The following is a 26,017-nucleotide window of genomic DNA, read 5'->3' on the forward strand; positions in this document are numbered from 1 at the left end:
AGAAAGTATCACTGTGGAAAGCAGAGGAAGGCTGTGCTACAGTCACCTACTTCTGCTCCTTTGGCTGCTGCCAAATTAGAAAAAAAGTCAAATTCACCCAGGTCATATGAAAATAGAAAATGCATAGAGTATGAACTCTCAGTGTCCAAGAGTGTGTTCAGGTCCATGCTTCTCTAAATTGCTGACCTTGGGTCTGTGGAAAGCTCTTACAGATGTTCCAGCTTGTGGTTGAGTATATGTTTTGGACGCTTTTGCTTAAAGGACCAAGATTTTTTAAAAAGCCCCTGGTAATTAGGAGTTGGCTTAGTTATATTATGTTCATCAGAAGTAAAAGTATGCACCTTGCAGCATAAAGCATGGACCTTGCTTAGACAAATATAGGCAGGCAAGGGCTTTTTCATACAGCTTGGCTCTGGGTCTTAGCAGATCTTGGATAAGCAGTCCGGGGTTGTGTGTGTGAGGGTGTGTGTGTGAGGTTAGCTCTTTTGGATGTATTCAGCGTAATTGGAATGCACAGATCACCCGGTAGAGGTGCTTAAATATTTGAATTGATTTGATATCCATACCTTGGTTTAATAACCAAAGAATTACCAGGGTATATGGGTCCTTCCATTTCTCCGCTCACTGCTTGTGTAGATTGTGAAAATGCAACTGCATCTGTATCCTGGAAGAAAGCACAGAGCAATAGCGAAGGATGGGAAATCAATGCCTGTGATCACATTTTGAGATTCTCTGTGTTTATGCCTTACAGACTCAGTGCATGGTAGAAGAGGAGCAGAGAAATGGTGTCTGTCCCAGCTCCCCTGTCCGAGTGCCTCCAGAGTCCCCTACTGCACAAGTGCGCTCCCTAAGATACCGCCGTGTGAATAGCCCCGAGTCAGAACGTCTCTCCACTGCTGATGGCAAAGCAGATCTACATGAAAGAAGGTTTGCTCCCCTTCTGTAGCCTCCTCTTTTGTGATACTGCTTTGAATAGTGTCTTAAGGATTGACAGTTGAGACTAAGCCCATCATTAAAACTGTGGGCACTGAAAGGTCTATTCTGGGTGAAAGAATCAATACTCGTGGACTTGGTTTATGACCTTTGTGATGAGACACTCATCTCACAGAGCAGGTAGATGTTTGATAATAAGGACAGTTAGTGGGGAGGATTCTCATCTCATCCCTGAATGGGAAGGACTCCATGGATGGAGGGGGAGACATTTGTTAAGGCGAAGGCAAAGAGATGGATCAGAGACAATTTAGGTAGTCACCGAGCTTTTGGCTGGCCTGTCAGTGACCAAAATCATTTAAGTGGGAGAGAAGAATGTATCTTCTTAGGATACATATTGGGATGCACATATTCTGGGAGCTAGCTGGCAGACGCTGATATGGTGGGTTTCATTATTCCATTATTTTTCATTAATAATAATATTCATTTTTCAGCATAAAGCATTGCATTTGTTTGCATGCACAAAGTATGCATTACGTCTAAAAGGCAAACCCTGATTTTGAGGGTTATAGGAATATCTAATCTCAAATTCACAGCAAGGAAAAGAGGAAGAAACCAAAAATAACAAAAATGGTAAAGAAAATAAGCTGTTTAAAGTAGCATGTGCTAGGAAATGCAAGTGTTACAAGACACAGGGCAACTGGTCTACTGACCATCCCCTTCACAGCCTTTGTTCCTCTCTCTTCCTCTTCCCGCGGAAAGTAAGGGCATGGACTGCAGTTGTAGGATTTAGTGGTGAAACAGTCCCTCTAAACGAGGTGGAGAAGATACAAGCCTTATTCTGAGAGAAGATCTGACGAAAAGGGACAGTCACAAGGAGACACTATTTGGAAATGAAGGAGGATCAAAAAGAACTATAGAGTGGATGAGCCCCTCTATTAATAAATTAGGGATTGAATAACACATCTTGGGTCTGGCTATGATCTTCTTTGCCACTGGCTTTTCCATCTGAGAGGCTGTCTGGGCCGTCAGAGCTTAGGGAGTGTTTGAAAGATACTTCTGCCTGGCTCTGGAAGTTGTTGCTATTTAGACTGTGCACTATGTGTCACTGAACATTACACTACCTTGATACCCTTTGTCAAAGGTTATTTGCCATATTTCCCTTCTGCTCCCCAAATTCTCCTGGGATCACCTATTCCTGTTGAGCATTTCAGTGAAATTCCTGCTGCACAATGGAGATCAAATATTCTTGCTGTCTTCAAAGAACACATATTGCCACCGTAGAGGCCTCAGTGGCCACCTTAGAGGTAGCACAGTAGAGCTGAAGGTGCTATAGGAACCCAGTAAAGAAACTGATAAGTCAGGGAGTAGATTTAGGTTTTTTTCACAAAACAGTAGACCTTTCCAAAAGAGAAGAGTGTATTGGTGTTGTGGGGTGGAATTGGTTTGTACTCTGTCATTTACAAGAAAGAAAGATGCTGAAATTGAAGCATTTTAGGGGGAATATCTTTATTTAGGTTCTAAAGAAATGTTTTAATTTAAGCCTGTCTTTCTGAAGCATACCAAGAAATGAGTGAGAAGAACTATAGACGTTTTCTCTCTTATGATCCCTAATTTTAACCACAAACCTGATGCATTTTTAATGATGTCTTGTTCTGGCTTAGATCTCGAATGGATTTACCTGGCTCTCCATCACGGCTTGTATGTTCCTCCCAGCCAGCCCAGATGCTATCCATTGATACTGGCCAAGCTGACCGGCAGGCAAGTGGTAGGATGGATGTGTCTGCTTCGGTGGAACATGAAGCCCTCAGCAATGCTTTCCGCTCGGTACCGCTGGCAGAGGAAGAGGACTTTGATAGCAAGGAATGGGTTATCATTGATAAGGAGACAGAGCTGAAGGACTTTCACCCAGGTGCTGAGCCAAGCACCTCTGGAACCACAGATGAGGAACCTGAGGAACTACGACCTATTGAAGAGGGTGAGGAGAGAAGGCGCTTGGGGGCAGATATTGCAGTCAGGCCGAAGATACATGATGGGCGAAGTCGGGGTATGCAGCCTGTGACTGAGGAGGATAGTTCCCACAGACATGAAGGACCTTCTCAAACAGTATCTGACAGTAAACATGAACAGCAGACAGGAAGTCCAGCCCATTCCCCCCTGCACTCAGCACCAGCTATCCGACAGAGGAGACGGGAGTCTGAACCTACTGGTCCTCAGAGACAGGTAAGATCTTCAACAGAGTCTCCTTTGCTCTGATCAGTATCTCATTGCCTAGCGTAGCATGGTCATTATCTTGGGAAACCTCAGCTATGCTGGAGAAAGCTGTGATTTCCAGCATGGATGCTCTTGTGAAACCCTTTCTGCCAACGTTTGCAAATGTTGTGAACACCTCAGAGGTGCTCCCTATAACTAGTAATGTTATTCCCTACTAAGGACATACTGTTATCAAGATTTTTCAGACATTTTGGCACAAGGACAGGAGAAGAGCATAGATCTGGTTGTGGATATCTTTAATCAGTTTGCTTATTGCTGTCCCACAGTGATTTGTTAGTAACTGCTTAGTTGTATGGAAATGTTGCTACCCGATCTCCACCTACTTTCTCAGCAAGCAACAGCAGTATATGGCAAGAGAGTGCCCTCTGATTTAATCACCTGTCAGCACCGGGCAGACCAGGAGCAATGCACAGCACAAAATAACTCTCTGAAATCAAACTTTCTTTGGAATACCTCATACAAAGCTCAGCGTAACCAGCGCACACACACACACCATTGACCTTACTTCAGGGACTGCCGTTGTTGTTACCAGGTATTTACTACAGAAATATTCATTAGCGACTTCGATTTTCCAGGGAGTCATAAAGGGCTTTTTTGATTTTGGTTTTGCTAAGGGCTGAAGTTTCTATGTTAGTCAAGATGTCCCATGCACATGTGATCCATAAACTCAGCAAACAGAGTCAGGTCTTGGGTCAAATGCATGTTAGGGACAGTGCACAGTGATACCCACCTCCTGCAGGAGCCTTTGCAGCCTGCTTGTTCCCCTCTGGAAGATGGTAGCTCCATCTCCCCTTCAGGAGCCTATTCTGCAGTGGAGCATTTGTTGGGCTGGGGAGAGGACACAGGCGGTAATAAAGCTGTATGGACCGTAGTAAAAGATACAAGATACAAGAAAACAAGGACTGTTAGTTTCAGCAACAAAGCATGAATGATACAAGAAACTACATAAAAAGAATCAAACCAAATCCTTGCCTGCCAGCAGGTGCTCCCTGCTAAGGTCTATGAGGCTGCAGCATCTGCAGGAAGGATAGAAGTACTGACAACACAAAGTGAATTTGCTCTATCTGTCCACTTATTAGGCTGGTCAATGCAGGATGCACTGACCCTCTGTGAGAACAAGCGGGGCACTCTACTGATATATTCAGCATACCCAAAGAAGGCCGGATAGGCCTTCTTGACCCTAACAAGTAATACAGTCACGTGGAGGGACTGGGGAAGTTAGATATGATGCAGTATGAAGGATGCTTATTCACAGTGATACTTAAAAAAAAAAAAAAACAAAAAAAAAACAAAAAAAAACCCTCATCCTAGCAGGCAAAACAGTAAATTCATTTCCTGTCATTAAACAAAGACAATGGGTGATTGCTGCTGATGTATTAGATGGGTGATTGCTGCTGATGTATTAGACAGCCTCAGTTCTCCATGAGATTGCCTATTTCTTTGCTCTTGTGTTCTGAAATGCCCTCTAGTTGCTCCTGTGTCTAGCTTTGTACTTAGTTGGGTCAACGCTGGATTTGTCCAAGTGGCTAGGATTTGCTTGTGCTTCCTCTGAGTCTGGATCTTTCAGTTGTATCCATGTGCACAGCTTTGAAATGACATTCACATTTTTCCATTTGCTGTCACAAAACCAACCACTGACTGTCAAAGGAAAAATAACTTGGTGCATAAGGGAAAGCAAAAACCTCTTCTCCTTCAGTACAGCAGACATGGAAGAACAATTGGTTAGGACCAGTATTTTGATGAGGGTAAAGAGCAGTTGTCCAAGGGCCTAATGAAAATATTGAAAGCCTCAGTGTCTACTGGCAGTGACATATGTTTCTTGCAGCCCAGGCTGGGCATCCTCTGGGTCTGTGTGAAACTGTGACTAGATAGTGTGTGCATGAGTAAATCTTTCTCTTCTTTGAATGTGAACTGAACTTTTAAGATAGGTAAAAATGCCACTAAATGCAGAGCTATACCAGAATGCAGCCACTATGTGGCTAAGACCATAGACCTTCTTGTATGGATTTGGGATCTCATTCTGGTCTCCCTAAGATTGGTGGACATGCTTTCATGTCAGTGGAATACTAACTCATAGCAAATGGGTAATCTCTGCTTTGATGCTTTCCTCTGTTCCCACAGTATATGAGCCATTACTTGTTACTCGGAAAAAGACAGTGACCTCTGGATTATCACAAAATCCCAGAATGGTCGAGGTTGGCAGGAATGTCAGGAAATCACCTAGTCCAACCCCCTTGCTCAAAGCAGGGTCAACTATAGCAGGTTGCTCAGTACCATGTCCATTTGGATTTTGAATGTCCCCAGGGATGGAAACTCCTTTGTCTCTGGGGAACCTATTCCAGTGTTTGATCACCGTTATAGTAAAAAATATGTATTTTTTAATATCTAAATGGAATTTCCTGTGTTTCAGTTTGTGTCCATTGCCTCTTATCTTTTCACTGGACACCACTGAGAGGAGTCTGGCTCCATCATCTTCTTTATTCTCTCCCATCAGGTATTTATACACATTAATGAAATCCCCACTGAGCCTTCTCAGGGCTAACCAGTCTCAGCTCTCTCATCCTCTCCTCATGTCAGACACAACAATCCCTTAATTATCCTTGTGGCTCTTCACTGGACTCGCTCCAGGATATCCATGTTTTTCTTGTACTGGGTAGCCCAGAACTGGACACAGTACTCCAGGTATGGTCTCACCAGTGCTGAATAGAGGGGAAGGATCACCTCCCTCAACCTGCATCCTAATACAGCCCAGGATGCTCTTGGCCTTCTTTGCTGCAAGGCACATTGATGGCTCATATTCAACCTGTTGTCCATGACCCCCCAGGTCCTTCCCTTCTTTTCAGCTAGTCAGTCCCCAGGGTTGTTCCTCCTCGGGGCAGGACTTTGCACTTTTGTTGGACTTCATGAGTCCTGTTAGCTCATTTCTCCAGCCTGTCCAGGTCCCTCTAAATGGCAGCACAGCCCTCTGGTGTATCAGCCACTCCTTTCAGTTTTGTGTCGTCTGCAAACTTGCTGAGGGTGCATTTGGTCCCATCATCTAGGTCAGTAATGAAAATGTTAAAACAGTACTGGCCCCAGTATTGACCCCTGAGGGACACAACTAGTGACTGGTCTCCAATTGGGCTTCATGCCACTGATCATAACCCTCTGAGCCCAGCTGCTCAGCCAGTTTTCAGTTCACCTCACTGTCCGCTTATCTAGTCCTTACTTCTTCAGTTTGTCTATGAGGATGCTATGGAAGACAAAGTCAAAAACGTTACTAAAGTCAAGATAAACAACATCAACATGAGTTTTTATAGTTTGTATAGCTCTCCTCTCATCCACTGAGCCAGTCATCTCTTTGTCAAAGACTATCAGATTGGTCAGGCATGATTTCCCCTTCATAAATCCATGCTGACTGCTCCCATTCACCTTCTTGTCATTAATGTATTTGGAAATGGCTTTCAGGAGGATTTGCTTCATGCCCTTCCCAGGGTTTGAGGAGAGGTTGACAGGCCTGTAGTTCCCCAGATTATACTTATTTAGAGGTCAGCCGTTTGTTCAAATGTCTGAATCTGTTGGGTTCAGACAGAATACAGAAGGATGCTGTAGTGCGGGTGTGACGGAAAGTGGTGTCCTGGTGAAACTGTGTGGGTGCTGCTGTAGAGAAAATGAAGTATAGAGGAGGTTTATGTAGAGCTTTGAATGGCCTGGGGAAATTTCTATCATTTGAGGTATTCTCATGTGTTAGCTATCTTCCAGTTTCAGTTGACAGTAAGGCAACTGCAGTGGAATGTAGATCCCATAGGAAGCCCTGGTACAGAAGATGAACATGACTGTCATGAAACTATGTCCAGTACAAGCCCTTCCATCTGTGCACTGCTCAGTGAAGGCAGTACGCTGAACACTTTGACCAGTATGTTTCTGATCACTTATCAGTACTGCTGGGGCATGACCTGCTCCCACCCTCGGCAGAGAGGGTTACAGCTAGCTCAAGCTGTTGGGATGTTCACCAGCTCAACATGCAGCAAGACTGTTTAACAGAGCTCTTAGAGTTTATTTTAGTGTTCGCATGTATTTTGCTAATGTAGTAACCAATCTCTGCTTATGTTTATGCAGTAACATGCAGATAAAGCTATATAAATAGTTAAAAATAAGTAAAAAAAAATCTTGAAACAGCACTTCTGTTTACATATGAATCCTGGCGTAGGATTCCTGTTGCTATTGAAAAGCATTTATATCCACACCTAGCAGTAGGATTCAAACATTTATCAAGTTCTCAAATATGCTGAGTAAATTTATTGTCACTTGACAGCAATGGCAGCTTAATTCTAGGTTCTATGTTGTAAAGAAACACAAATGCTCATGCATGTATGAATTTCAGCCACTACTTCTTACTGTAGGTCTGTGTACATGGGTATTTCTTGGCTCTGATTCTCCCTTACTGCTAGTGCAATTGGCATTGTACAAAACTTTTGAAAAAACTTGCCTGCCTAAAACTTGACTACTTAAACACCCCTCCATATAAAAAAAAAAAAAAAAAAAAAAAAAAGTGAAGCAACACTGGGAGATCTTATTAACTCTTCCTTACCTATCCTTGAATATATTCTGCAGAGCGCAGAGAGTGTTTTGTTTACACAGTGTCTTGCAGTCCCGTCTTCCAGAATCGAGAACAGAAAGGACTCAGTGTGGAAGGGCACGAGCGTATCTCCTCACCAACTTAGCTGTGTAGTTTGAATCACTCTTAAAAAATCCCCCTTGGTGCTGTATTAGGCCTCTTTTTTCAGGGAACTACCACTTCAGTGGCCCCAGTATGCCGCTGCCTTCCTCCATTGATTTGGGTTGGTGATGATGGGTCCTCAGACCAGGGCAAAGAGACACAGGAAAAGTGTGTCTCACAACAAGGACAGGGCTCTAACTTTTGGGGTGATCCGTACTGCCTCTTTGATTTATGTGGTGTAGAGCTCTGGGATTGCCCCTGCGTTTGTTAGCTGAAGGAATTTTGTTTGATTTGCACTGAAAACTGAAAGCTGAGAAGGACTTCTCTTGATGATATTTTGGGTCCTGTGGCCCCAGACCCTGGAGCAGTGATGAGTGAAATGCTTGCACTCCCAGAGTATTCCCAAAGTAGAGAGCAGGAAGAGAAGGCAAAAACTACCACTTTACCGGCTCTGAGGTTGAAAGAAAAAAATGGGCTGAAGCAATCAAGCAACGGATAGAAGCAGGAGATGGTAGGCCAGCAGACTTAAAACACTGGGCAGAACAGGTCAGTTGGGGTAAGAAGGCAGGAGGGGAAATGAGGTACAAAAAGGTGCTAAGTGTCTTGGTTTCCTTTCCCTTCTACAGCATCTTCTGTGAGCTAATCAAAAGGGACCTGAGGGGCCATTTCTCAGTGGTGAGAAATGGGCATTTGCAGAAAAGGAGATAGACTCACATTGCCCTTCACTTGAGTTTAACTCCCACTGAACTGCGCTTCTTACCTGTTGTAGATGAGGCAATTCTTTGACATACACCTCCTCCTGCTTCCCTGCCAATGAGGAGAGCTTGCCAGCTGATGGTGAAGGATGTATGTAGAGTTGGCCTTCTGTCTTTATGCTCTTTCAATTCTGGGTTTGTATTCATTCACGTATTAAGAATATAGGATCAGCAGAAGGATGGCGCTATAGGAGAAATAAAGCTCATGTATGCATATTAGATGCCCAGGAAGCAAAAGTCAAAACCTTTAAGCTCGATAGTAATTCTTAATTACATTTAATATATTCTTTAAAAGATATTGAGCCCTATCAACATCACATTTCTCTGGGATTTCACGAGAGGCATCATACTCTTCCCGTCTAAACAGAGCAGGATAGATCTGATGGAGGGCAGTCCAGGCTCGTAGCTGCCAATGGCAGAGGGATTAAAAGGGGGCAGCACCTCCAGCTTTTAACTGTGTAATTTAAGCATTAGAACATCAGTTAATGAATGCAGTATGTCTGTAACTTCAACTTAAGCCTGGAGGCAGCATCACCTGAATGTACTTGCTGGTGGGGTATCGCCCCTTTATGATGTGGTTAAGGTTTATGGCATGGTTAAGGTCCTTGGCCCTGTGCTGTACAAGAGGTTCATCTAAATAGTTGGAATGATCCTTTTTGGTCTGAGAAGCCTTTTCCATGTTGGGATGCTGTATGCATTGGAAATCATAATTACAATATGCTGCAGCCCAAACATAAAGCAAAATCTAATAATACGAAAGCCATTATACTTAGTTGTGCAGCTTACAAATACTACACCCAGGACCAAATTTCTACGCCATGTACGCAAAGAAGAGACACTTGCCTTTATCAGAAATTATGGTTGCTGTCTAGAATTTATCTCTCTTAGATACTCTGAGTCACAATGTTACATGATTATTATCTGCGAATCTGTTCTGTGCAGTGAGATGCAGTACATTTAGGACTATGTGGATAATTGCTTTTCACATTTAATGCTCATTGCAAGCTAAGTAGTTCTTGGACGCTTGGGAAGATAAGGTATCTGCCTCAAAATGCTGCAAAGATACTGAAGGTGGTGGACAAGTCATGAGGCTGGATAAAGCTCAGCTCTTCTCCTCATAGGATTTGTTTACAACGGTGACCTTTCTAGTAAGCTAAGCAGAGCAGTATTGGCATAAGAAAATACAGTGTTGCCCTTTCACATTTCCCAGTTATATCTTCAAATCTGACAGAGACTTCCTGAAAAGAAATGCATCACAAGGAAGGGGATGGATTTGAGAAGAAAACATGTAATTCCAGGAAAAATGATCTGTTTTGGAGGTGGAGGTTTGTGCATCCTTATGAAAGCACTCTTTTCATAGCACAGGTGGAAAGTTGTAGAAGGGTACCAAAGGGCTTAGCGTTTTTAGGGTACAAAATCTGAAATCATTCCTGTGCTGCCTCTCTCTTTCATTCACTGTGTAGAGGGAAGTTAGGCACTGAGATCTCATCACGATATAAACTCATACGTTGACCTCTGTGAGTATGCTTTCCCTTCCCTGGCCATGCCAGGATCACAGAAGCAGAAAGGGGATCTGAGAATTTATCTTCTCTTCATGCCCTCCTGTGGCTCTGTGCTTTGAATTTATCACTGAAAGGATAATTACACACTGCCTGCTTTTCCAGGTGTTGGTACCTATCCTCCACTTCCCCAAAACTGGAAGCATTTACACTCCCCCTGCAGGTACCAAATGTAAGAGTGTATTCGGAAGTCATCGGTGCAAGTGTGAGAGCAGGAAAGTCCACTAACAGCCCCAAAAGTTGCTTTCGCAAACCCTTGGGGCAACTTTTAATAAGATTCATGAAAGAGCCCCTGAGAATCCTTCCATATTAAATAAACATGATTATTTTAGCAACAGGTTTTTCATATGTTCTCGTACACATGATTTCCAAGTATGTTCGGAGTTTTACTGTTATCTATATGAAAGAGGTATGAATAGCCTAATGACATGTCAAGATAAATGATGCCAGAGGAGCAGAGAGGAGGGGCATGTGGCCTGAAGAGACGTTTCCCAGTAGCCAGAGGAGGGGACTGATGTCAAGGAGTCTGATGCTCCTGGTGTCGTTCACGTTCACATGTGGCTGGGGAAAGCAAGGTAGGCCCACTGTAATTGCAGACTCCAGTGGTGTCCATAGGATCTTTGGGAATATATAGACCCAGAACAGTAAGTAAGCCCAGCATAGAGCAAAAGCGTTTTCCATCCGCCAGCGAAGATGTCTGCAGCATGCGCATCGCAAACCAGGGGCGAGTCAAGTCTTTGCCTGACACCTTTTCCTCCACTCTTCTTGGTCTTTTTCAGTTGGAGGAGGACAGGCCTTCTCAGCACTCCCTCCCGAGGTACAGCCCCCTGAGAAGACTGGCGTCCTCCGTTTTCTCCTCCTCAACCCTGGAGACAGAACACTACCCTCACGTTGGTGGTACTTTCATACAGCGCAGCCGTTCAGCGGAGAGCAGCCCCGTGCGCATGCCCCACCGCAGGCACATGCCCCTCACGGCAGGAAACCACAGACTCATGCCTTCCGTCCTGCGCATTTCCAGGTCCCAGCTCCAGCAGGTGTGGGCCCGCTTCACACACAAAACATAGTCTGTTCAGGGAAGCAGCAGCCTCCATAATGCAATAATAGATCCCACCTGCCCACAATGTGTTACCACTCAATGCAATATTGAATCCCAGACAACACTGGCCTAAGGTACTGTAACTTCCAAAGCCCCTGCAACCAGACCCCACCGAGACTGAAAACATCTGCCTTTCTAAACCTCCCAGCAACCTGGGCAAGGGGCTGCAGCATGATTGAAGATGAGAATGCACATGGTGAACCTGTAATGTATTAAAAAGGTGGAGAGCAGGGCTTTTCTCAGAGTCTCGCTTGTGTATCCTGCAGCCTTGGGTTAGGAAGCACAGGGCTGCCTCACTGAATGCTTGCAAACAAGCCCCAAATGCTGTCAGTTTATGACTGAAGTGGAGAGGCCGCGGAGGTTTCAGCAAGCATTACCTTCCCCATGCAAATCGGTTCAAGCTTCTTTGTTGGTGTCTTACCCTGGGCCAAATCCATACACCATTTTACTCCATCTAGATACGGGCAGACTCACACTGGAAGCTCACCTGAGGCAGGACCTCAGGATTTGATTTGTCCCTCTTGTGGAGTTATGTTCATGCATCTCTGTTGCTTTGGCTCTGGAAACCCCCATGCTTTTGTTGCAGTTTTGTTTCCATACAGTGACCACGTTTTTCCATCTCTGGCTTTATGTCTACTATGTGACAGTGACCCAGGTTGTCTGTTTGCCATGCCCAAGCTGCTCCCAATCTACCTGCCTCCCTCAAGAGGCTCAGACTGTCAAGAGTTTGAATAGCAAGGATTTTCTTACTGATCCAGCTGTATATTATGCTATTTCTAAATTGCAGAGTTTTTAGGCACCGCCAGCTTTTCAGTGGCAAAGCAGCCCTGCTTCTTGGCCTTGCTTGGAAATGCCTGTGATAACTGATCTCACTTGAGAAATAAACTGGCAATTATACTGAGCCCGGAATAACTGTTCTTAGCAGACAGACAAAAGAGGAAAGGAACTTTCAGGAATTTTAAGTATTATTCTGCCATTTCTCTAGAACCTCCAACGGCTGGCAAAGCCTTATGTTGTCCCAGGATAACCAGTTTGGCCCAGAGAAGGATCTTGGGTTATACTGGAGCAACACTACCTTTCTTTTTTTGTACTAATTAGATCACCCACACTGTAGGACTTTGGCCTCAGTGCTTTGTATACAGAGCCCCTGGAGCCCTTCTCTGAAACTGCCTTGAATCTCAGAGGCAAAGGGAGATCTAATTTAATTTAAATTGTCATAAGTATCCTTATTTCTCAGATTTGAGGGGATATATCGCCCTTCTCAGCATGGTTGCTCTGTAAAGCACCAGATTGTATGGAGACCTTCTGTATTTAAGTGAATGTAGTAGCTGTCTTCTGTTGAACTGAGCCGTTGGTCTGGTCTTCTGGGAGAAGAGGCAGTATAGGTGATAAGCTTAAAGAAGAGAGTCTTGGTGCTTAAGGCTTTAGGAGAGTGTGAGTCAAAGGGAAGATATTCTGCAGAAAGTAGGTGACCCCAGGATACAGACAGCAAAACAGATGGAAAGCTCAGACAGCTGTGAGAGCAACATGAGACAGTGTTGGGTGTTGACAGAAAGCTAATGAGTTGAAACACAGCAGTAGTATTGAGTAGGTAGGATGTTTCCGGCAGAATTACGATGAATGCTTCCCTGTAGCTACTGTTTCTAGAGGTGTAGCTATCCTGCCCAAAACCTCTCTTAACATCAGATTCACACTTCTATAAGCAAGTCTTTAAGTGCAGTCCCAGGCAGGGTGAGATGGTGCTTTCTGGAGCTCATAGGACCTGGCCCAGTCGCTTAGCATCTCACAGGCCATGCTCAGGCAGGCCGGCTGCCACGCGGCACCCTTGTGCCTGCAGGGATGGAGACGGCTGAGGCCAACACACCTTGCTTGTGAATGTCAGGGTAGTCACAGCTGACCTCTTCCCACATTCACTCTTGTGACATTAATTCCTTCTGATTTGTTCCACGAACATTAGTGGACACATTGTGGAAATGAACAGGACATTTTTTCCACGTTCAGTAGAGCTGACTTGACTGCAACTTTTTCTGGAGAAAAAGGAGTTTAGGGAAGAAGCAATTTAAAATCAGTAGTGCTTACTAATTTTTGGCTTTTAGTCTCCAAAACACTGATGTTCGCTTTGCAAGGTCAGTTTTAGGAAGGAAATTTTGTAGAAATAGAAGAAACTCTAGTTTTGCCAGAGAGAAAAGGGAATAAGCAGGGTAACTGGGTATTTATAAACTCTAACCTGCCAGTTTCAGGCAAAAAGAATGAATAGCTGACAAGTAGCTCTGTCCAAAAAACTAAAGTGCAGTACTCTGTCTAATGCTACTCATCATGGTTATATATAAAACTTCTCCTGCCAGATAAACTTGATATTGTTCTTCTGACAAGATCAAAAGTCTGATAAAGATCATTGTCTTACACAAACTTCAGTAAGGCTTTTGTCTCATTAAATTTATTAATAAATTGAAAACCAGCTAACCAGACAAAACATGTTTAGATATTGATATCTCTTACAAATGGGGATGTTTCTCATTAGGGCTCCTTATTTCCTGACCTTAGCTCAGCACTAGTCCATGTCTTTCCTGGTTATCAAGAAGAAGAAAAAAAATGAGTTTTTGCTGTATCAGCAGGAAAATGAGTATGTGAACAGCGGGGAGATCTTTTGTACTAGTGAGACCAATACTAAAGACTGTATGGAAATTTTTAGAAAAGATTTTCATAATCTGAAAAGGGAAAAGAAATATGAGTTTCTATAAAACTTGCCTTGTGGAACGAGATTGAAGAAGTGCAGACTGTCAATCAAGACAAAACTACAAAGTGACATGATCACTGTTTAGAAGTACTAGCCTGCAGAGAACAGGAAGGCTTTTTAATCTGCCAGGCAAAGGTATGGATCTAGTTGCTGGAAGATAAAATAGCAGATAAAGTAGCAAAGTTCAAACTAGAAATAAGATGCTCAAGGTGATGAATCACTGAAATACCTTAATAATATATAATAATACTCCCCTGTTTAGATTCTCTAAGATGGGATGTGTATTTCTAAAATAAACCTATTAAAACATCAAATTTGGGCTCTCTGCTAGAATCGTTGGACAAGTTGCTCTGGCCTGGCTTTTTTTGGAAGTTTTATTTCATAATCAGAATGGTCCGTGTGGCTTCCAAAAATTAATTCTGAGCAAAATAATTAGTGCTAATGAATGGAATCCTGTTGATGTATTAGTATGAAGAGGATTTTAAAAATAGTCAATTTGCAGATTTTTTTTTACCACCTTCATCTAATGCTGTAATAATTACTGTGGAATCCACGTATTACTGAGCAACAGTTGGAAAATTAAAGAAATGTGAAAATAGCTCTCATTTTATACTTATGGAAGTGTAATAAATTAATACTAAAAACAGTTACAGTGCAAGTCTAAAAACCCTCTTCAGATTGCATTTATATGACATTTATTTATTGTATTACTTTTATAATGATTTCAGTTATAAATGTAGAAATGTCCAAAAATCAGTTGTCAAAAAAATTATCTAGAAAGCGCAAAGCAAGCATCACGCAGCCATTTTCCACTGAAGGCTCCAGGTTTGTGGTCAGGCGAAGGGGACAGAAGTGCCCACTCTCCCAAAGGCACCCTGCTATCCCCACCTCACCCCATCTCTCCCCTTCTGCCCCTTCCCCATGTCAGCACTGGTGTTTGCAGTCCTACCTGGATCTCTGTGGGGAGCAGGGACATTGTTTGCAGCTGGATTCATTCCTTGCTTTGGTCCACTGTCCATTTGCACAAGTGATAGTATGGGCAAGCCAGGGACAGCAGGAAAAGCAACAGTGGGAGAACATCCTTCACTAAAAGTGATCATGGGGCTACAGGCTGAAAAGTTAGTTGACCTCATTGTAATTCCTTTTACATTTGCTAAGGTCCTTTAAATTCCTCAACTGGGTAAGTCAGTGAAGTCAGTTGGTATCAGTGAAAAGAAATTTCCTTTCAGCATCAAACTCTTACACAAATTGTGTTCATTAGGAGACTCCAAGAACAGGGTTTGCTTCCTGAAAGATATATTATTTTTGGTTTTACTTCCAATTGTGCATAGCACTTTTTCTCCATCAGAATCCCAAATGAGGACTCAAATAAGCATTTGCCACTCCTTTACAGTACAAAATGTATTAGCATGAGAAGGACAGATAGCGGTTGCAAGGACCTTGTGCTCTATTGCTGTGAGCAGGTGCACATCGATTTTATGTACATACAAAAGCCACCTTTTTGCATCTTGGTCCCTATCTGCCTCCTTTCATTTTCTTTCTATGCAGAGCAGGAGATGTTTCCCAACTGCTCCTGGGAGAGCAAAAGGGAAGGTGTTTTGTGTCCTGCAGCTCAAACCCTGGACATACCAGGCAGAGCGGAGATGAGGCTATGGAGCAATGTGTTTTGGAAGTTTATATTTGGTGGCACTTATATGACAAGGAATTAAAGAAATGCCAGTGGTTGGGTTTAAAATGGAAAGAATATAAGCCTTCTCTTGTAATACTGCAGGACCCCTTTTGCCAGCAGAGCTATGTTAGTCATGGGCATGAAGAGCTTTGATTCTTGACTGGCCAGCCACAATCCTTAGGGTGAATGTAGTTAGGCCAGCACAAATTCACTTCCATGTAAAAGGTTTTGGTGGGAGGGGGTTAGCTGAATATAAACTATTCTGTCATAAAAGTTCAATTTTGCTGATACCAGTGCATCTGCATTAGGAGTATTCTGTTGGTATAATCATGCTGGCAAAGTCCCTGCTGAGAACATGACTTTGTCCAACATTGCCATGCTTTTTTGCCAGTATTGAGGGGCAGGTAAGTGGAAGAGTTGCATCACCTCTTTCACTGTTTAAAGACCCTTTAGTTAAAGTGATGGTAGCATGTAAAATAGAAATGTCCTGTAAGATGGTCATAGGGGTGATACAATCCCATCCCTACACTCTCTCTTCATCATGAAAGTATCTCTTGCTCTTTCAATCCTTCTCTTTGTAGTGGGTCTGAACCTGGACTGTATGATGGCCCAGGCTGCTGCAAGATTGTTGCTCCGAAAGGGACAAACTGATCCAAAAGTTGTATTCCTTGGGCTAAGTGTCCTTGGGGAAGCTTACAGACTTCCAACCTGGCTGCTGCTTTCTTTCAGCATGAAATATGTTGACTCCAAGGGAAGACTTTTCCTTTAGCTGCTGCTGTTCATGTGGTGATTCTTCAAGGGTCTGCAAGGCTAGAGGCAGATCAGCCCATATCTCCAAATCCTGTGTCCGAATGACTTTTGGGGAGAATTTGGGAAGCTGCTCTAGGCACCTTTCATTTACTAGGTACTCTGCTGAGGATGAGAGCTTCAGTGCACCTTCCTTCCTCCAGGCCCGGAAGGCAGCAGACACTATCTGAGCTTTGAAGGGCTTTTGGTAGTTACCACTTCCACAACACAGGGTGAGGAAGCTGGACTTGGACAGTTGGCTCCAGACTGGACTGAGATAAGGAAGCTGATCCCAGAGCTGACTGATGTCCTCCTCTGGGATCTCATCTTTTCCTGCATCAGCCAAGGGGCAGAGATGTTGCTGCTGTGCTGCCACCAAATTAGCTTATGCTTAAATATGAATCTGAATGCAAGAACAGCAGTCAGCTGCAACCCCAAGATGTTGCTGGGCTTCACATACATTGTACACGTACTCACAGGCAGCACCTCCTTATCTTTGCTTCATTGCTTGAGAACTGACCCTCCAGCTCTTGTAGATTCATTTGCCTTTTTCTTCCCCCTTGCCCAACTCATCTCTTCCCCAAATGACAAACTTCTTTCCCCTCCCTGGTTTCCAGTGTTCGTCCCACTCCACACATTCACCTTTGCCATTCATGGTATCCCATACTTCACCTCCTTATTTGCTTCTCTGGGGTCCCTGCCTTTGCTGTTCCCAAGTGTATGCCAGATTTGTTTCTTGCACCAATTTCCTCCTCATTGCATATCTCATGTTGCACCACACATTCCTTGTAGCACTTTGGTCAGCCTCTTGCATTCCACCTGTCTGATTTCCTTGGAGGAAACAGTGAAAAAAAAGGCACGCGTCTTGACTTGGAGTAGCCTGAGTTCTGCATGTAAACTATGTGAGGAATGGTGGTCATGTTGGTTAAAGGCAGTTTGATTTCAAAGATGATAATGGAAGATATCATCCACTTCCAGGACAGGAGTTTCATGAGTTTTGAAACCTGGAATCCTTAGGACTTAGCAAACTCCCTAAAGAAGTTCTTCAACTGCATGGTTTCAAGGCTGGAAAAAATGGCTGTCCCCATTCCCCATTCCCCATTCCCCATTCCCCAACCTGGGACTGGGGAGGAGGATCCAAATAAAAATAGAAATAAACAGGGTATTTCAAGCAGCCAAGACAGGAGGATAACGTAAGTGCAACAGAGGTGACACTTGGTTCATTAATTCTAAACTTTTACTGACTAGGGTTTCCTCTTGTGCCCCATCTTATATGAAAATACCACCAAGTGATGGATGTTTTACCTAAGGATTGATATTCCTCAGTTTGGCACATATAATGACAGTTTTTCCCTTACCTAGACTGTGCCACTGTCATTAAGCCATCAAAGCATCTTGTTTTAAACAAGTTCTATGTTTCTTCCATTATCCAAATACTCCCTTTTTGGCAGCTAGCTCCAAGAGGTTGCTCTCCAGTAGCTTCTGCAGCAGTCAAAAACTGGGTCTTATATGAGAGGGCTTTTAAGATCCTGTCAACCTCTTTTTTTCCTTTTTGAGGTGAAAAATCTCAAATTTAGATGTAATTTTTGCACATAGGACTTTTGGAAAGAGGTATATTGTTTCAAATTGATTGGTGATAACAAGTACTGCTCTCAGCAGCTTTCTTACCCTCTTCCTGAGGCACAGAGGTTGAGTGACTTCAATAGTTGGATGGTATTTCTTTTCCAAAGATGATCCTAAGCCAGTTAATGTACACCTCCTTTTCTAAGTGCTCTACTTCGTGAGCACTCAGAGATGAGAAACAAAAATGCTGTTTGGCAGATTGCTCTGCTCTGCGCTTCAGACATTTCTTCTAAAGAGTTCACTGCAGAGTGTTTAACTACCTCATTTGTCATTCGCTTTCATAACATTAAGCTTTGGTAACATCTTTATCACTGATTCCACTGCCTGAAAGTGTACAGCCTCTTCTGAGAGTTTTGATCATTTGTTTTGCAGGTAAGAAACTAGAAAACACTCATGATTTTAGCCTTCCCAAGGTTTAGTCATAGTACTCATACCTTTGTATAGCCTCTTAAGCCAAAAGATCCCCAAGTGCTGTATTTTTCCTATGAGACACTTCTGCTGTTTGCCATGCAGGGACCTCTAGAGGAGAGCAGCACATGTATCCTCTTCAGAACGTGTTAGGATGAAGCCAGACAAGAATTTGATTTCACAGGGAGAAATTCAGGAGACAGAACATTGTTTCTTGAACTGGAAATTGTCAGAATAGTGGAACCTATATTCCAAATATAACAAACATTAGTGAGGTGTTTCTTTGACCCCAAACAACCAGGAACTCCACTTTGTCTCTCCTCTAAAAATGCTTAACAACAGGATACACAGTCAGACTGAAGATCAGAAACCAGCACTGAAAAAAGTGTTCTGTCCTTTTCCTGTTTTCTAATATGCTTCCTTCTCTTGCCTCCATCAGTTAATGTTCAACGATACGTGTATTTGGAATTGAAGTGCTTGGGAGTGGTACAAGGTTAATCTTGAAAACAGAGGGAGCTTTTCTACTGCTCACATGGAGGGATTGCTGAGGGATATCCAGAATGTTTGTAGAGTGTGTCTAGCATCTCTTCTTTTAGACTAGGTGGAGGTCTCCATGGTATCCAATCATGCTAGCATTATAGCTACATAATACTGTGTTGACAACCTGATTTATTTTTATTATAGATAAACCAATGGGTTAGATGAATGACACTTTTTATTAATGGTTGTCAGCGGAGATTTCTTCATGCCACCTTCGAGCTTTACCTTGAACTGAGATCATTTTGAGATTCTTCCACACAGAGTAAGAAAAGGAGTATATCCCAGAGTATTCAAAAGAGAACCTCTTCTCTTTCTTTTTTCTTCTTTGCCTTTGATGGCAAAGTGGTAAGGACTGTGTGGAGGTAGCTGTCATATATTTGTCTAGCTCTGCTTTGCAGTAACAGATGGGCTTCAAGAGGCTGGCTGAAGAAAATAAAATTGCATTTCCTGAAAAGCATGAATAATTTGCAAATTTCTAAATTCCTATTGGTGTTTCTAGTGAATAAATTGCCCTAGATATTTCTCAACTTGAGAACAAGGGGTGTCTTTCTTCCTGGTCTGGTTACCCTGTAGTTGCCTTCCCTCCCCAGAGTGACTGGAGGAGATGACGGTTACTGTAGAGGATGCCCAAAGAGAGCCAAGTGTGCTTCTTGCCCCCATGGTGTTGGGATGCTTTTTGCTGGAGCTTCCATTTCTGGTTGTATGAATGTCCTGATCTACACATGGAGTATGAATGGCCATGCATGGTCATGCCTTACAGAAGCATTTCTGTGCTAGCAGTGGTAATGGACTGTTCTGCAGACATCCAAGTGCTCAAAGGGCTGCTGCAAAGAACGAACCTCATGGTGTCTGGCTTGGATGGCACAGCTGGCCTCCTTTGCATGTCAGAGATTTGAGCAAATGATTTCACCTGTCCCATCCCACTTTTCTTAATACAGTGTCTTGTAGCATACACATCCCTATATTTGCCATCAGCTGGTGGCAGAGTATTCTGGTCATAGGAATGGTGCTGCCACTTGGGACATAATTTATTAGTATGCAAACATATATTTTGGGTAATGTCAAGATATTAAATAAAATGTGTAAAGGCTGATAATTGCTATACTATCTTCCTTTTTGTTGCATTTTTATAATGTGTGCTTTGTGTCTGGGTCACTATAACACAGATCTGCATTTGCAGTTCCACAGGACAGCACAAAGATTAAATTATGGGAAATGTTTCTAAATATTATTTGATGTATTGCAACTCCTTTGTATTACACATACCATTGAGGAGATAATTACAATGAATGTACATTTTGAACAAGCTGCTAACCATGTAACCTGGGGATTGAAAGCAATCCCCATTTTACATTCACTTGCATGTCTTTTAGTGTTTAAAAAGAAAATGGCTTTATGTTTGGAGGTTTTATTTTTTCATACACAAAGTGTTTCAGGTTGGTTACCTCATCTAGTGCACTTGCCTCATAAGAATCCCCAGGGCTTCCTCCAACAACCCTATAATCAGTTTAATTATGAGTGCAGTTAGCTGATCTGGCAACGTGAAACACAGTAATGGCAAATCTCTTCTGAACTACGAGTCAAATAAGGAGGATTTCTCTGAGACTCTTGCCCCTTCAGCTTGGTCCTTCCTAAGAAAAGCCGGATCAGGTTTCTATTCAACACTGCTGACATATGGTTACTTTTATGACTAAGGAAGATGTTTAGCTTTCAGAATTTTCCTTCTTTCTTGCTGCTATTAAGTTGCCTTTACAATTAGGGACTAGAACAATCTTTGGATTATCGCTTCCTTCCACTTTGCTTGCCATTTCCTGAGTCTCTTATGAGTGATAAGAATGAGGTGGTCCACCTGTCTCCTCAAACAAGTAGCTCTGTGTTGACAGTTGTTGGAGAGACTGGTAGGTGCAGATTTGGGAAGCTAAATGGCAGGTGTAGCACCTTTACAGCGCCATCGCTTCCATCGAAGATGCTAGGAAAACTGGCACAAGCCTAACAACATATGAAGAGCACAAAAAGGGAGGAACAGAGCATTTATCCAGCATAGGACTGGACTGTCATGTTCACCTAGGAAGAAAAGAAGAGAAAGCTTCTGAAGCATTTGATGGTAAGAGGCTGGAAAGAAGAACGCCTTTCTGACATTTATGGTGCTGATTCCTGGAATATGGAGATCCTGAAAGCAAGCCTGACAGCTCTAAGACTCCTGCTACTTTTACCTCATCTGATGCTAGTTTGAAGAAAAGGCTGCTTCAGAAACTCAGATTCTAGTTTTTCGAGTCACTACTGTAAATCCTGCCAAATCTCCCAGTCCCAAACAAGTTTAGTCTGTGTTGGCAGAGGATAATGTCATTTCCAGGATATGCTAAGGTCCTGATAGTATCCAAATTGAAGCTGTTATCAAGAAGACTGGACTACAGTTCTTGCAGTCTGTTTGCCATCTGCATATCTCGGGACTAAGGCCTCTTCCTGTTCCTAATGGAGTGACTAAAGTCATGCTGGGAACTTGATTTCTGCTCCTTGGACTTTCCAGCTCCCATGAAGAATCTCAGGGACCAGCATATCCTTCCTTTGCATTGCCTTGTGTCACTTGTTACACTTCTGTTGCTGCTAAGCAGGAGAGAGTCCAAACCATATTTAACCATCATTATTCAATTAGAAAGTGAACATGGGTTTCTGTAGTCATTTCTATTGAGAGGAGACCAAAGTGTAGGTAACCTGTTGTACTTCGGGGTTTGTCTGAGAAATGTCATCTGCTGGGACTTGAGTTTCCTTGAAGCAGTGGATGTCAGGAAGGTCCCCTTCGTGCAGGTCTCCAGCATTAGAAGGCACAGCAGAAGGACTTCCTTGAGTTGCCTGGAAGTCCTCATCAATTGCTAGGACAGAAGTTACTGAAGAAGGTATGGAAGCTCATCTCGGGAGGAGGGTAGCAGGGAGATGGAGGGGAAGCAGCCTGCTCTAGCTTTAAAGGTGATACTGAGTAGGGAGTGGTTTGGAAGGACATAGTTGACTAACGGGGTCCAAAGCTTGTTTTCCCTGAGTCTTTTTATTCTTCCTGTATGTAATCCCTTTAGAGCCTAAGGTAAACCCCTTTTTGTACTGCAATAACACTGTATTATATGCTTGCACTAATTCTTCTGGCACACCAAGCATGCAAGACCAATTTAAAGCTTTTTTCAGAAGAAAAACACTGTATTATTGTGTATATAAAAATACTGAGAGAGAATTTGAATTCTGTCTCCTGTATAAAAGCATGCACTGATTACCTGTATGTAGACCACGCTGTAAATGCTGCAGAGTACTGTAAAATCCTACACTTGAAATCACAATGAACAGGCAATGTCATCAAAACAAACAAAACAGAAGCTGTGCAATGGATTTTGTGCCTTTTTTAAATCCATGTATGTTAATCCAGACAATCGGAGAAAAAAAAAAAAAGCTTGTATACTACCAAAACCTTATTAAAGAATCAAAGGCAGCACCTTGGTGATGGCTGGGTTTTTTGTTTGTTTTCTTGCTCTGTTTTTCTGCTACCTTTGTTTTCCGGCTCTGGGAAGGTATGTCTGTTGTAGACCCTGCTCATCCTTGGGTACATGGGAACCCAGATCAGGGAGATGAATGAGCTCTGGTAGAACAGGGGGAGTTAATTAGCATTTGCTAATGAGATAAATGAGAAGTGGCAGGTGGTCAGTTAAGACTGAGCTGGGAATGGAAACAAGGTATTGTGAGTGTTAGAAACACACTTTGCACACATTGGGGGGGGGGGCACACTGTGAGTTCAGTTTATGTAAATTTAGGCTAGCACTGATTTCACTGACTTTAATCCTGTCATATCACAGCAATAGGTTACAGCTAACCCTAATTTATGGAAGTTTTTGGAGCTCTGGCTTGATGGTTATCAGCATCCAAACTGGTTAGACCTAGGCTAGTACGATTAAGCATCTACAAATACAGCAGAAACAGTTTATCATATGGCGCTCAGCTTCAATGGTAGGCATCTTCCCCTGGCTGGCAGCACAGTATGCATGGGCAGGACAGGTGGCTTTCTCCCATCGAGTATTTTATGAGGTGTCTAAGAACAGGAGGTAAACTTCTAACCCCTCCGCTCCCTGAAACCCCAGGGATATGCGTGCAAGGGCATGGCAGAGCTGTAATAATGTTCTTCTCCTGTAAGCCTGGGCTGCACAGTGGAGCAAACCATGCTGTTGCTCTCACTAGTGACTCCCGTTTGAAAGCAGTCCATGCTGTGGAATGGCATCTGGTTCAGTCCTTGTCATTGTTGATCGCCCTAGGATCAGGTTGTCAGAGAAAATGTGGTGATAGACTGTCTGCTTTGGGATGAAGTGCACAGTTAATGATTCAGTGCTTTTCTGAAGGTTCCTGGAGAGGCAGGCTGCAGGGAGCGTGCTCATGTAAGGGCCCTGGTACCTGTGGAAACAGCGATTAAAAATGTCCCCCTTGCAGGAGAAGCACAAGGCCTTAACTCCTCGAAGGCAGAGTGTCCTTTATGCAGAAATGTGACAGATGGGGAGAAATAGCTAGGATTAGGCTGTGGCCTCTGGCCTACAGGGTAGTACAGTGTGCGAGTCCTTTTTTTTCTCCTGGGAATTGTATGGTTATTGAGTCCTTCTCACACTGCCTCTAGCAGGGTCTGCAACCTTTCTGCTCTGTGATAGATGGCTCAAAGTGGGGTTTTTTTGGTTTGCCTCTATGAGCTTGTTGGTATGTGGCTTTGCATGTGGCAGTGTGTCCCTCTGTCAAACACCCCAGAAGGACACACTGCTGTAGTGGTAACTGTGATCTAGAACATAGGCTGGAACAGAACAGCTGTTGTAGATACAGGAGATGCTGCACTTGCTGTCCTTAGGGGGTTAGGACTAATTTGAGACAAATATTTTGTGTGGGGGGGGGGTCCTATAATTGGTTTTTTTTCCACAAATGATTGCACTTAAACCATTTAAAACCAAGAGATGGGAGGACAAAAAAGCCCCCAAAATCCTGCACTCTAAGGGAAAATTGATGAGGCTCACACAGGGACCTGCTCGTTTCTCCCCTGTGCCTGTGCAGTCTGGGGTGGTGCAGAGCTGTTTGGGAAGTAGGCTTTTACGATGGACACTGGGATGGCCATGCCACAGATGATGGCTTTGTTGGGGGAACATAAGCACAGGGAAGCTATAGAGCTTCTTCTCTATGCTCTTGTGATTTCTGAGATCACCAGAAAGCAACAGAGGCCAAATGGATACTGCCATCACTCTTTGTTGTTGCAGGGACCTGGGCAGAGTGTGTTTGTCTTTGCATGGGGCAGGACATACATGAGCACATTAACAAACTGGATATCAGTACTGCTTCTAAACCCACCAGGGTGAGCCTGCTCAGTACTGCTGGCCTGAGAAGAATATCTCTGGCTACATTTCCACTTAGAAAAGGATCCGGTAATTTCTAATGAATGTTAGTAAACTCACCATAGCCAAATGGAGACTGCACCTTTACTGATTTTTGCAGTATTTGCAGTTCCCGAGCTGCAGGGAATTAGCACTGCTTGTATTTGGTGATATAACTGTCTCTTACAGATAGCCCAGTGACAGTGATTCTGCTAGTTTGAAACCTCACCATTTTACACTAAAGACAAAGGCCCACTCTGTTTAGCTGTTCTTGGGCACCGGGGCAGAGATGGACTTGAAACGGCTGGTTTTTGCTTCTGCAAGTATGTGCAGGTAGATCTTTTTATCTCCTGGTTCTCCTCCTGCTCTTTATTTGAAACTCTGGCCTCTCTGCAAAGCAGGAATATTTGTAACCTCCCAAATATATATTGTTACCCAAAATAGTAACTAGCCAAATTCCATTTAAATGCCAGAGGGTTTTATGGAGAGATAGAGAGTTAAAGAGGTAAAACATGCAGATTCTTTGGGAAATGCACACATTCAGACACACAGGTATACTCATACTGCCGTATAGATTCCTGGACAATTGGCTGACAAGTCGAAAGACAATCAGGACTGAAGATCTGATTCCAAGCAGATGGGGGAAATAGTTCACTGTGACAGTGATGAGCAATGGGTCTTCTGAGAAAGGGAGCATCACAGGCAGAGATCAGAGCTTGCTGGAGAACAAGCAAGTCTTTTTGCCCTAGAGTCAGTCAGCTCCAGCACAGCTCTGCTCATTCACAGGCTTGATAGCTTTCTACAGTAGGGTAGCTGGCTCAGCTCATAGCATAGTTCCTGCTTTTTCTCAAGCTGGTGATGTAGACAGTTCTTTCAAGCTAGGCACCTGTGAAGAATAAAGACCAATGCAAAGAGGACCTTGCGGGGGGGGGGGGGGGGGGGGGTCCTGAGGAACAGCAGGTAGAACGAGAGTCAGCAGTTTGCCCTGGCAGCAAAGAAGGCCAACCTCATCCTGGGCTGTATTAGCAAGAGTGCAACGAGTAGGGTGAAGGAAGTGATTATTTCCCTCTACTAGGCACTTGTGAGATGTCATCTAGAGTACTGTCTAGTTGTGGGCTCCTCAGTACAAGATCTTGACATACTAGAGTGAGCCTAGCAGAGGGCCACCAAGATGAGCAGGGGCCAGAAGCATGAGACATAAGAGGAGAGGCTGAGAGAGCTGAGTTTGTTCAGCCTTAAAAAGAGCAGGATCAGGACAAGACCTTATTTCTTCCTTGAACTACCAGATGAGAGGATGACACTAGACTCTTCTCAGAAGTGAACACTGAAAGGATGAAATGCAATGGACACAAGTTGCTGAAGGGAAATTTAGACATGGGAATTAGATATAAAGAAAAACTTTTTCACCGTGGAGATGGCCAAACACTTGGACAGGGGCCCAAAGAGCTTGTGGGATCTCCATCCTTGGACAACTCAAACTGAGCTGGACAAGGTCCTGAGCAGTCAGTTCTAAGTTGCTCCTGCTTTGAGTGGTAGTTGGATCAGAGACCTCCAGAGGGTCCTTAC

General features: G+C 43.4%; 1 protein-coding gene across 13 annotated transcripts in view; it reads left to right on the plus strand.

Moving 5' to 3' along the window:
* TTBK1 (tau tubulin kinase 1) overlaps positions 1-26,017 on the plus strand; it is a 121,027-nt gene that overhangs the window by 80,497 nt on the left and 14,513 nt on the right. For 12 of the 13 annotated variants that reach the window (XM_064509821.1, XM_064509826.1, XM_064509816.1 and 9 more), the window contains 3 exons: positions 752-927; positions 2,595-3,153; positions 10,997-11,251. In XM_064509821.1, coding sequence (XP_064365891.1) covers positions 752-927; positions 2,595-3,153; positions 10,997-11,251 — 990 coding nt within the window. The remainder of the gene's footprint in view (positions 1-751; positions 928-2,594; positions 3,154-10,996; positions 11,252-26,017) is intronic. The other variant, XM_064509827.1, reaches the window with a different exon arrangement.

Source organism: Dromaius novaehollandiae, chromosome 3 (genome assembly GCF_036370855.1).
Source record: "Dromaius novaehollandiae isolate bDroNov1 chromosome 3, bDroNov1.hap1, whole genome shotgun sequence".
Taxonomy (NCBI): Eukaryota; Metazoa; Chordata; class Aves; order Casuariiformes; family Dromaiidae; genus Dromaius; species Dromaius novaehollandiae.